The sequence below is a fragment of the Polyodon spathula genome, chromosome 12 (genome assembly GCF_017654505.1).
Source record: "Polyodon spathula isolate WHYD16114869_AA chromosome 12, ASM1765450v1, whole genome shotgun sequence".
NCBI classification, from domain to species: domain Eukaryota; kingdom Metazoa; phylum Chordata; class Actinopteri; order Acipenseriformes; family Polyodontidae; genus Polyodon; species Polyodon spathula.
In genome coordinates, this window is record NC_054545.1 from 10,684,340 (window position 1) to 10,697,855 (window position 13,516).

Below are 13,516 nucleotides of genomic sequence, written 5' to 3' on the forward strand. Positions count from 1 at the left end.
GTTGTCACTTGACTCTAGATAGGCATTATAGCACTTATACCATTTACAAAAGTCATTTTATTAAGCAAAATCTTGGGAATCCATTATTTTAGGATGTCTTGATATTTTTGTTCCCATTAATATTATTGCCCAGAGACCCTGACCTAGGAGAACAGTGACTAGAATGACTTTCTTTTAATTATTTTGATACTTGAGCCTCCAAATTATTTGAAAACAAATTAAGTAATACAATGTATATTATATATATATATATATATATATATATATATATATATATATATATATATATATATATATATATATATACACACACACACACACACATACACACATCCTTTCAGGAAACTGCAAGAGTAATAATTGTTTGACATACATATATAAAATCAGGAAAATGGCCACCTAAGGAACAAAGTATTTAGAACACCATAAACCATCAATACTTTATATGGGATTAAGCCATTTGGTACAATTTAAAAATAATACATCACAAGTTAGATTCTGTAATAATGCTCCTTGTTTCAGGTGTACGAAACAATACACAAATTTCCATAAAATAACTAGTAGCATTACAGAAGTCAAATACTATGTTTAGCATCTACTGTGAACATAATTACTTTAACCAATTCTACAAAAATGTATCTGAATAAAACAGAAAGTTCAGTTGGATTATTTATGGTTTTATTTATTTTAACTTAAGCAATAACTACAGGGCACATAAAGTTTTTTTTTTTTTTATATATATTAGCGAGGTACAATATTCTCTAGTTATAGCTGCTATATGACTAGTGTTGTGGTCTTTTGCTTTCTTATTTTAAGTAATGGGCATTCTGAAAGTACTGTGAAGGTTGGGCTTTGTAAATTTAAGCTCTTCCCCTAGCAAACATCAGTCGGTGTGTACATCATACAATGACAAATCCACTGCAAGTCAATCGTGGGAACACAAGCGAGACATTAAACCCCAAAGAGCAGACTAAACAAAAGCAAAGGCCCTCTGTCTTTTACAATTTGCTGCATTTGTTCTCCCTTAGACAGGAAAGGCATTAATGGAAATATATTGTTCATAAAACCAGACCTTTTAAACCCTGTGCTGTGTCGATGAAAGTACTTATGCCCATGCAAGGTCATTTACCTCTGCTACTAATTGTTCATTTCATTTAATTAAACCACTAAAAGTCATGCACGAAAATAGATTAACTCATTTGAAATATAAAGATATAAAACCTTACACAAACATTTCGACCCTTAAAAATACTTTGAAGATCAGAATTACATTTAAGAGAATTTCTGTTAGAACTATTCGTTAGAGCTGTACAATTGTGTGTGTGTGTGTGTGGTTTTATTTTTATGTACACACTAATCACATACTTTAGTGGAATTAAGAATTGTCAATACAACATTAAAACAGGCATATAATTCAAGAAAGATTTATTAGAAGAAGGATCAATCTCGTTGCTACTATTCATTAAACACACACACATTATATACAGTACTCTGTATATTTTATTTACAGAGAGAGAGAAAGATTTAGAAAACATTTTATTTTACAAACAGTAAGTCATTTAATCTAAAAGATCAGGCACAGTCAACATCTGCACAGGTACCCAAAAACTAAATTTAAATTACCTGACTCTACCTGGGTCTCGATTTACTACCGTTTATGAATTAACTCCATTGACGTTAAAGTCATAAATATTCGTACCCTTTGGCTTAACTCAGTCAATTCACCAGATTTTTAACTACCACTTTCTAAGGTGCATAAGTGTTCAACGCACTCACAAAAGGTATAATTGCCCTGCAAGTATAGTGTATCAAACAATATTAATAACACCTAATACACTGGTAAATAACACTGTTGCAAATAGAGGGTATGTACACCTTTGACGACGTGTGTACATCCATCCATACATATATATATATATACACACACACACACACACACAATAATATTAACTTTCTAATATATGTTAATAGTTTTGTGTATCAAGGTCTTTATTGTTTTACTGTTTAGATACCAGATAGACACAAAGTATATATTAGTAGACAGTCTATTAACAACCTCGCTATCGACAACTGAAGTGTTAAAAAAAAACAAAAAAAAACTGTAATAATAATAATTTGTGTTTAAAAGGCTTTGGTCCCTTTCTTGTCTTGCTTGCTATAATAGTGTGACTGTCCAGGGTGACTGTGAACCAAGTTTATTCATCTCCTGGATGAATGACAGTGTGCCCAAAGGCATAATGTAGTCAGTTTATGCTGTGTCGCTCATGTGATGTCTGTCTCGTATCTAAATTCTCCACTCAATGACCCAATGTTTGTAATGGACTCCCCCACTAAATATAATTAGTTTAGTCTCCATTTTGTTATCTTAAAAATATAAACCCCTGCTGTTCCAATATATCCCAGGTCACACACTTTCTAATTAATACAACACTGAAGCAAATTTACTTTATTAAAGAAAAACGTAATCCTAAAGCACAAAGGAAATGTCTTACTTGAGTTGCTACTTGATTAACCCAATTACAGTGATACAAAGAGAAATGCTCTACAGTTGGAAAGGTTAATGCTAAAATAAGAGCTGACTGCCAAAGTACCAAATTTAGACCTACAGGTTTATAAAATGTGTTCTACTAAGTTTATTACTTTTTTTTTTTTATTCTGTTAAAATGAAGTGATCAAACAAGCATTTTTCAACTCATTATAGTACCAGAGTTTGTACAGTGTACCTACAATAGGCTCTTTTATCACTATTAGACACTGGCTGTATTTACAGTAGTTAGTTATCCATGTTTGATTGTTTGCTGCTGAACATCTATTCTTATGACCAAGAAATATCCCTGTGCTAGTTATTGTGTTACTGCAATTACATAAATAAAAGATTCAGATAATAATAGCCTTAACAACACCAGTGCTTCTCCAGTTTGATCCAGACTCTTGCTGGTTGTATTCCATTGTGAAATCCCTAAACAACAATGTGATCCCCTTCTCTGAATGCAAATAAATCAAATATTTCATCAGGCAATATCAGTGTTAAATGCTAGTGAACTACAGCACAAAAATATCCCTATTCTTAAGAAGTCTGTATAAACAAAATATTTGCTCAACCTGCTTTTGAAAGATGCAATGCAAATAATTCCAAGCTAGGTCAACAATTCATTTTGGTGGCTGTGTTTGTAAAATGTCCTTCTTTGGAACAACCAAAGTTTTCTTCTGCCCTTGGTAAGCAGAGATAAGGCTATCTATTTCCATCATTGCTAAACAAGATTGAGCAAAGTACATTAAGCAGCAAATACAAACAAATTACTTAGGCTTTAGGCACGGTTCTTTATCTAATGTTTGTGGGACTTAGCATTTGAGGGAAATGTTTCTGAGTCTAATAGATCCTGTCTAGGCACTCCACACCAAGAGAAAACAATGTCAGCTATTTGTAACACAATACAATCATCAGCCATGTACAAAAATGCCTAAGAAATTTAGACCACTTCACGTAATGATACAGATTTACACCCTGAGACAATGTTGTCTCATTTATTCCTGTAATTTATTCCTCATTTTCAAAATGTTCCTATGCACTTTAAAATGTTTAAACCTCAAGTGTTCTTCTCTGCATCAATAGCAGCATAAAATTATGTTCTTCAAATTATAATGAAGGCTGTGGATAAACAACATTGTGCATGTCATCCTTAACAATCTGCTAGCCAAGTGAAAAGTGTAATAATGCCTGGGACCTGAACAACACTAGTACACTGCTCGACTGAGACTGCTCTCTCAAAGCTCTGACACAGCAGACCACCATTCTAGCACAAGGAAAGGTGCTTTCTTAAACCCTTCAGTATTTATGGTCACATTACATAATTGCCAGAGACATACAGAGATGATAAATGTCTTAAATTAAATCTGAAATAACTGATTCCATATTTATACATTTTAGTTTCAACCCTACCTGCTTCCATGTAGGAGATGACCTACACATACAGTACAGCATAATGTTTGTGCACTTGTTTTATGGGCTTTCCTGAAACAACAATAAAACAATTAAGTCATGAACCCATTGTCCCAGTATTTATTTAATTGTCTTTAGCTATTGCAGTATAGCGAAACCCAATTAAACCCTACAAGGCTGATAGTTTAAATGTGGAAGTCACTCCACGGGTTTATTTTATAAATTTGTTATGAGTTCGACTTGAGCTTGTCATTACCAAAGTCCAGAATCACAAACTAGGGATCTAAATGTGTATAAAAAGATCCCTTGAGTTGAGTTTGCTATTGATTTTTAAGGTTGGGATACACCACATAACTACCCTACAAGGCCATCCATAAAGCATATCTACAAAAAAAGATGTTTTGATCAATGCCTCCACCCAGCCCTATGCATTTTGACCAGAATCCCCCATCTTAATAAAACTTTAAAGAAAATATATTATCAACATACAAGCATAATGCTTTCAAGAATTCCATTTAATGAAATTATTCAAATTAAAGGCATTCTGTAGCTTGATTTTGCAGAATGGCATGCTTTTATTTTAACCTGAACATGGCCCCGCAAATATTTAAATTGTTTCTTAACAAGGCAAAAAAAATATTCTTTTGGGACTTAAGAATTATAAATATTTAACAAATGTGTATTCTAAAAAGCTGCCTCTAATGTAAACACACTAAAGATCGTTTTACAAAAACCATAGGTGGCACTGTTGTATCAGCTTCAGATATTTTCAAAAGTTATCTCGACTGAATGGCAGGAAGTGCTCAGGTCATGATAGGTGTGCTTGCTGAGGTCTGCTGGTGCCTAATAGCACTCTGCGCGAAACTAAACAAAAATGATATATATCTATATCTATATCTATATCTATATATATATATATATATATATATATATATATATATATATATATATATATATATATATATATATATCTATATATATATATATATATATATATATATATATATATATATATATATATATATATATAATTTTATTTAATATATTATAACTTTTGAATAATTAGTAATTACAAATTTGAGTTTTACTTCAATAAAGAAAAAAAACAGATCCCATTATACACCTAACTGAGTCCTTTACAATTTAGAGGTGCTTTACTATATTACAAAACCATAACAGTATAAGTATATGGTATACATGTATGAGAAACAAGTGAAGAAATCTTCCAGAATGTAAACTTAAAACGGAAAAGATCAACCCCCAATTAGTAGACTGTTTTTTTAAAACAGGAAAAGAGCTGAAGGGAATGAGTAAAACTGGAAACTCATACTTCTCATTTTGCCATCTCACGGATAAAGGGAGGAAATGTGTGTTTATCAGACTTTGCTGCAAGTGCACAGTTTCTGTAAACAATTCTGTGGCTGCCTATCTCCAAGCCCGTGTGAGACACTCCTGAGTTCCACAACGTTGTTTTCAGCAGTAGAGGTCACGTTGACGGTGCCCTGGAAATAGGAAATTAGGAAAACCTGGCAATCACAGGGTCTAAAGCTTCTCAGGGGGGGAAAAAAAAAAAAAAAAAAAAAAAAAAAAAAAAAAAGCTGAGGCTCGCTCACCATCCTTCACCGCCAGCCTGCCTGTCTCTATTCATTCTGCATTACCACAACAAGGCCAGGGCTGAATGAACAGTTTCACACACCTACAGGGAAACATGAGCTTTTTCCTGTTTACATGGTGTCAGGCAATTTCTCGTGGAAAGGAAAAGCCTCTGAAAATGTTATGTAGTTTATGTGAGAAGAAAGCCGAGGTGTATATTATTCACAGTATGTGTTACATTTTTCTTTGATTGGTAAAAAACAAAAACCTGCAAACAACCCTTTCTTTAACTTGGCAGCAAAGCAACTACAGTACTATATAACTCATGGTTAGCAGGTGAGCTGACCTGAGGATGTTTACTGTGCATATGTATCACATACAGCTGTCAAACAGTAAACATCAGTATACAGTAAAACCAATCTCAAAAAAATTAATTGCATCAAAAAATGCTTTAAATAGAAAATAATGCATTGTTCTACTTCTGCATATGGCAACATGATAGCAATGCAAAAAGAAAGAAATGAAAGCTCTCCTGGTTAGCACTTGAAGTTTCTGTCAAAGTGAAAAAACATGTACCTCCATCCATCCATTATCAATAACCGCTTAATCCTTTACAGGATCGCGGGGAGCTGGAGCCTAACCCGGCATACACAGGGTGCAAGGCAGGACTACACCCTGGATGGGACGCCAGTCCATCGCAGGGCACCACACACACACACACACACACACAAACAGAGGACAATTTAGAATGACCAATCAACCTGAACAGCATGTCTTTGGACTATGGGAGAAAAACAGAATACACGGAGAAAACCCACGCAGACACGGAGAGAACATGCAAACCCCACACAGGCTAACCCCAAGGCCGAAATCGAACTTTCTGAATGCGAAAACAAAAAGTCCAGCTTCAATACCTTTACAAGTTTCAAGAGGTGGTACAGATCTTCAACTTCATCTCCTTCACATTCACTGTACTCTCTTCCAATATCCAAACTTGTTCCCACAATAGTGTGTCTATAAAGAGGCAGGTCCATGGCTTCAGCATATAAGTCTATAGCTTGATGACCCACAGTCTGATACATATAGCTGTCTAACTCATCTGTGTCATCACAAGATAGAAAAAAAAAACTGGGATTAATAGGAAATAAGAGCAAAGTAAGGAGCTGATTGAAATCTGGGAAGCAAGAACTACAGACTGCGTAACAATTTGCAGATAATATGTTTTAACGTTTTAAAATGCAATACTTACTTTCTACAGATTAAAATATTAGCAAAACTGAGATGTGAAAACATTAAAATAGGAGGACATTAAAATACAAAATACATGCTTCCGTACGGATGCCTATAAAATATGTAACTAATTTTATATCAAAGTGTTACAGCCATGATCACAACAATTATGTACTATAAGTTGAAACATGTCAATAATATTACATTTTAATTATAATAACTATTTGTTAAACACCTCATTTCATGTCACATTGTTACTTTTGAATCAGATGCAGAGCTAAAGCTAAATTACTTATATTAGAAACTCACCTTTCTCATTTTCTGCAGGCCTCAGGTTGGCCAAAGCTACAATCTGATGCCCAGCTGCCACACACTGCATCATATTATAGCAGCTGTCTTTCCCACCGCTGTAGAATATAAACAGTTGTTTACTTTACATAATAAGACACTGCATTTTAGGGCACATAATTTGTCTGCATTTTACTTAAATTTTTGATCATTTATTTGAGTGGAACGACTGTATAGAAAGCCAGTATTCCAGGTTGAAATGTAGACCTACCCCACTCATTTCATTGGTAATACTGGCAGTAAGCATGGAAGTGTTTCTACCAACAAGTTTCATTCTGATTGGATTTTGCATTATTGTGCCTTTCATTTAAACAATTTCCAGGCATTGTACAACTCTGAAAGGCGAGAGTTGAGTCTTTAGTGTTTTATCACACATGCAAAAGCAGAAGCCTCGCCAACAAGGCATACTTACAAACTAGTCATTTTAATGAAGCCTGATGAGAATGTAATTATTATGCCATTTTATGAAAAAAATTTAAACTCTATATGAGACTACTGGGAAGCCCAAGACTTTTTGATGACCGTACTTTCTGTATATTATGATGTTATTCGTCTGATGTTGACATCCAACTTCCAACTGAGATCAATTAATTATATTATCTAGCTTAAAAGTTTTTTTTTTTTTGTTGTTTTTTTTTTTTCCTTTAGTCATGGTTCATGTGCTTTTTTGGCCATGGAAGGAAAGCTAACCAATGCCTTAAAATTAGTTTCCCCAGCTCTTACTAGCTTTATTAACACTATTAGGGGTTCCCCTTACTGTACACCACATGATTCAATTTGACCATTTGAGTAAGTTTTAATTACAACACATGAAGTGATTTGGTACCAGGTAACAGCAGTACTTTTTAAATACAAGCACAGATGCAAAATATCTCCAAAAGAAGAAACTGAGACCATTAATAGCATTACACACAACAAGATAATTGATTTAAAATCTTGGTTAGCAATGGCTTCCATTTATACATTTTAACAATAGTGTACAGTTCAGGGGGCAAGGGCTTCTTACTGGATCATACACTATATTATGGTGGATCAGGGTGTGATTTGCTGAAAATAATGGAGATAGTCTGCACTTTTGGGATGATCATTCATCTACAACCTCCATGACAGTTAAAATAAAGTGTAGTGCTTAGATTGGTTATATATATATATATATATATATATATATATATATTATATATATATATATATATATATATATATATCTTATGTGTGCATACTTAATAAACATAAAGGATTTAAAATAAATTAATATAATAATAATAATAATAATAATAATAATAATAATAATAATAATATAATAATGTATTTGGTACTTCTCAGATGTTATAACTAAATTATTTCGCCAGCCAGTTAGCCATTTAAAACACTGTACAGAAGTACTGTAATAAGTTTAAATGAACTGTCTTGACAGTAGTTTCTATTACCTTATTAACGCCACTACTTTCATTTTCTTCCAGAGGTAGGAGAAAACAAAATGTTTCGAAATGAAAACGAGTCCTGATGTTTTCTGCAATGTACTGAGTTTGAAACGTTTTACACTATGCTTCTAAATTTAATCTGCACAACACCACTCCTGCACTAAGAAAACACAGTGCAAACATGCTGCCTGCAAACAGAACAGCAAAGCCCTCAAACAAGGCGTCCAAAATCTTGCCTGCATAACACACATATATAAAACGCTTCATTTTCTTCAATAGATAATCACGTGAAACTGACTTCGGTGGTCACGGATACGTTTTCATTTATTTGCTGCACGAATCAATCTGTGGTTAAATATTTGTTAAAATGCAATTTACTGAAACAGGGATTTAAAAAAGACAGCCATTTGCTGCATTAGAGGGGATAGAAGTAAGGGCTGGTGCGGATGTCTGTCAGTAGTAGTGCTGTCTTTTGTATGTGAAAGTATGTAGTTAATAATATTAAAAAAAAATGGCAGGGGAGGAGGTGATAGATGGGATAATTTGAATCCTTACATTCATTTACGGTTACTGTTTTTTTTTTTTTTTGGTGTTATTTCTTTTCTGTTGTAACTGCAGTCTGGCGCATTTAGTGCTGTCTATGTACGAACGTAATTTATAACATATTTGGCTAGCATTACAGGTTTGTTCCATATAAAGTGAAGTAAATGAAAGGATTTTTTTTTTTAGGATTACGTTTAATTAAAAAAAAAAAAAAAAAAGAGTTGTATAGCAATTCAGTTAGATTATGTTTTTAGATGTATTGTTCACTAAAGTTCTGTGACGTGCAGCGCCAGTGTTGTTCGCTGAGTGCAATGGCACGAATCCACAGGCACAAAGCCTGTGGACAGCAAGTCAGATCCTCTGTTCCAAAGCCAGTAAAGCCTCCAGGAAAGGTTTCTGTGTACCTGAAACCTGCTTTTACTTATGCCTGGCCAAAATATCCAGTAGAGATCTGCTCCAATGTCTGCTTCTTGTGAGCCTACATTGTACACTGTATTCTATAATTTTGTGTAAAACAATTATTGTGCTGAAAAAAAAGCTTGTCAAACAGAATCAACTGCCAGTTATGTCAGTAAAATCACGTCTTAACACTCAGTGCGACATAGAACAAATACATGGGCTGAATTGACCCTGACCCCTGTTTGGAATCAATAATGTCTAGCTTTGATTAGTTTACACAACTGAGTATTTCTTTACTAGAAGTAACTAAAGGAGCAAGATTGAATTACATGCCAAACAATCGTATAATTCTTGATATAAATACTAATGACATTTGTTTACTTGCAGTCCAGCATTGTGCTGGTATGGAAGAAAACAGCAACCCAATAATGCCTGTAATATCAACTAGCCTGTAACATGGCCTTTTCAGATTTCTAGGATTATAATGACAGAAGCAAACATTAACATTAAAACTGCCAACATTAAAACTGTTTTACAGAAGACACTTATTCTCAGTTTTCAAAGCATTGTTTAATCTAAGAAAATGTTTATTAACACTTAAGAAACAGGCCTTTAAAAATGTTTCTTAATCTAGACAGCTGTTTGGAGGATATCATTATGTGGTGCTGCTAGTCCTTCACCTATAGACTGTATCCTATAATAAATGTATCAATTACATTTTCAAAGACATTTTTGTGTTTCTCAGTATTCTCAGTTGCACGGTGTTGGATTAAGACAGCTCTCTAAGCTCTTCTGATCGATACTATTGTATACCCCATTAGTGTGATTGATGCAAATGATCTTATTTAAACAGTATTATTTTATTAAATAGTTTATTATTGTGGCAGATTAATAAAAAATAAAATAAACTTTGTTGTTTATTTTTATTTGCTGCAATATGCCTCCCGCATGAAAGATATTTTTATGTCCCTTTGTAGGAGCTGGGAGGATAAAAGTGTTGATGGATAGAGCTACTGAGGCAGAGGCAATGAACTGGAAATGAGAGGCATAAATATGAAAGCAGGGCAGAGAAAATAGAATGGTACCCTTGGCCTTTCTTAAAAGAACATGCGAATATCATGGTTGATTTACACACTTACACAAACTCATTTTTGTAGCGCAAGGACACTGAACTTTTTGTTTAATGAGAAAGCAAGTTATGAAGAAGCCTTTGAAGTCTTGGCAATTTGTGGACTGCTAATAGAAATATTAGTGCTGAGCCTAACCTTTGAAATTAAACATGAATTAAAGAAAAACAAACACGGCGATGTTTACTTGTATGTTATATTGTGTGCTTGTTTAAAAAATTGTAAACAACTAATTCATGTGCCATAATATAATGCTGATTTGTCTCCTGTAGTTCATGAGTTTGTACTTATAACTGCTGGTGGTTGCCTTCACTTTAACAGACTTGACAGTACTACTGACATTGAGGCAAATCATCCCAAATTACATTTATTTATACAGTTTGCCAGAGAGTATGTTTAATACTTATCCTGCTGCAGAATTAACTAAACACAGAAAATATTAATAAAATGTGCCTGTTTAAGCAAGTGTTCAGTTGGCAGGCCTTACCATCCAGATATTATGTTACACTTGAACCCTTGTTACTACACTATTACTGATTTGTTTTACTAAAAGTGCTCTTTATACATTTAAAAGGAAACAATTTCTGTAGAATCTTGTGCAAATTCTTCTTCTGGTATTGCAGCTTAAGGGATGTTTTTTTTTTTATTTGTGGCATAAAAGTTTCCAATAGTTGCAGAAGCTTGCAAACTGCTTTCTAGCCATACTTTCCCCAGAGGAGCACTGGTACTTTTCTTTCTTTTGATTTGTGTACTGTTAAAAGTCAGACCAGTCCAGGTTCAAATCCCAGCAGAGGCTGCTGTTTAATTTGTCACGTGTAGTGAACCTCCAGCCTGTTAGCTGCTTGAGCAGTGCTCTGAGTACCCGCATGCAGAAGGCAAAGCCGAGAGACTAAGTGGAAAACGGAAATCTGGCATCTGCTTTCCATGGTGTGATGCTGACTGTGGAGCTCTGGGAAATGCATTTATTCCAGATGGTCTTAATCCACCAGCCTCTTGCCTCCCACATGCCTGGACTACTGAGGTCTAAACTAAACAGATCCTTATGGGGAATAGAATATAAACTAAAATATATTACACGATAATGATGAGCTATATTTTATTTTATAGGTTTGAGCATATTATTGTCTTCTTCTGACCTGATGAAGTTTGAAACATTCTTGATTAAAATGCAATGAAACATGTTAAATGTGCAAAATTGACTGCCTAATGTGATAATTTTCAATTCAATCTAATGTTTCTTTCCTGATTGCTTACTGCATGCTTTGATGGGGTGCAGATTTTAAATGTAAACAGAATATGAGAGAGAGAGAGAGAGAGATTATGGAATTCAATAGTAATAGGCTGTCATCACCTGTTCTATATAATTTCATGGAGGGAAGAAGCTTGCCCAACTTTTAAATGCAAGCTTGCAATAAGCAAACTGTTTCATAAGGTCTGCTTTCTGAAGTATGAGTAAAGAGCTAAGCTAGTGTAAAATTGTATGGGATATATTTAACATGTTAATGATTATTATTTATTTATTTCTCAGCAGACGCCCTTACCCAGGGCGACTTACAGTTGTATACAAAAAAGTACATATCAAGGGCACCATTTTGATCAATTTAATAAACCCCTGTAACATCGTCACTCGCTTTAAATCAACTCTTAAGACCCACTTGTTCTCTCTTGCTTTCCATGCTCTTTAAACCCGATATCTGCTATTAGCTGCCGTGTTGCTGCTACTATGTTATGTATTATGCTACTATCATGTATTATGCACTTTCCACTGTATTTAATATATTATGCATTGTGTTTTTTTTTTCAACTGTATAGCATGTATTATGTATGCATTTCTCTGTATCGAAAATATGGATTTTCTTGTTGTTACTACATCTTGTAAAGAGCTTTGTGATGGTGGTCCACTATGAGGCGCTATAAGAATCAATTTCAATATTATCTTGGGCATTACTTAGAAAAAGTGATTGAATGGGTTTGGTGCTTCTGAAGTATTTAAAGCGGCACCTACTTCTATTGTATGGTTAAAAAATAAACACTCCCCATTTACAGTATTGCCAATAAAAAAAAGTTTCCATAAACTAATGGATTTCAAACCGCCTTAAAAAAAAAAAAAAGAAAATCACTAATTTCAAAGTCCCTTGTTTTCAATCCAGATTTGGGAATCAAATTACTCTGCAATTGTCATCTAAACTGTAGCCAAGTAGATGTGGTCTATTTAAATACATGATTGTCTTAATTATCTAGCAGCCTGAGAAAACTACAGACTGGGTGTCTGTTATTGCTTGACCACACTGCCAAACACAATTTCAAAAGCAAGTGCCTGTACATTCTACAGGGCTATATTCTCATTTGTGCTTGGGCTTGTTTTAATTATCTAAAAAGGGATAGAATCAAAATAATCTCTCTCAATTAAAAAAAAAAAAACTTGATTGGTTTATATGGACAATTTACAGTAAAACAACCAATATGTTATTAGAAAATATACACTGCCCCTTTGTCAGGTATAATAACATAACACATACTTTTCCTTAATATATTTTCGTTAGTTGTCTATGGGGCGTATGTGTAGGCCTATTCAGTGTCTGCAGATACTGAATACTGCAAGTAGTGAGTCTTCAAGTTTGCACCTTTTCTGAAAAATAAGAAACAATGTTGATAAATTTTATTGGAACAACATAGCAATTTAAAATAATAAACTAGCTTTCAAGACCAGTGGTTCCCAGGTTAAAGCAGATTTGAGAAGAAATAGTGACAATAAATATATTGTTAAAATGATAAGTTGTAACAGTGTGTAAACTACAAAAAAAGTGAGAGAACTATAGTGGTTCACCTGGGGGTGATTTTTCAATGATTTACTGCAGAAAACATTTGATTTTTGCAATTTAATTTGCTAAAACAGTAAGAGATTGACATTCACA

At 33.8% G+C, this 13,516-nt stretch overlaps 1 protein-coding gene across 2 annotated transcripts in view; it reads right to left on the bottom strand.

Moving 5' to 3' along the window:
* The window catches only part of dph6 (diphthamine biosynthesis 6), a 55,963-nt gene extending 47,249 nt beyond the window's left edge, over nt 1-8,714 (bottom strand). For both annotated transcript variants that reach the window (XM_041266756.1, XM_041266757.1), the window contains exons 1-3: nt 8,539-8,714; nt 7,073-7,170; nt 6,448-6,632 (exon numbers count right to left, since the gene is read on the bottom strand). In XM_041266756.1, the coding sequence (XP_041122690.1) occupies nt 6,448-6,632; nt 7,073-7,170; nt 8,539-8,561 (306 nt within the window). In that variant the 5' untranslated portion in view covers nt 8,562-8,714. The remainder of the gene's footprint in view (nt 1-6,447; nt 6,633-7,072; nt 7,171-8,538) is intronic.
* Between the last annotated feature and the right edge of the window lie 4,802 nt (nt 8,715-13,516).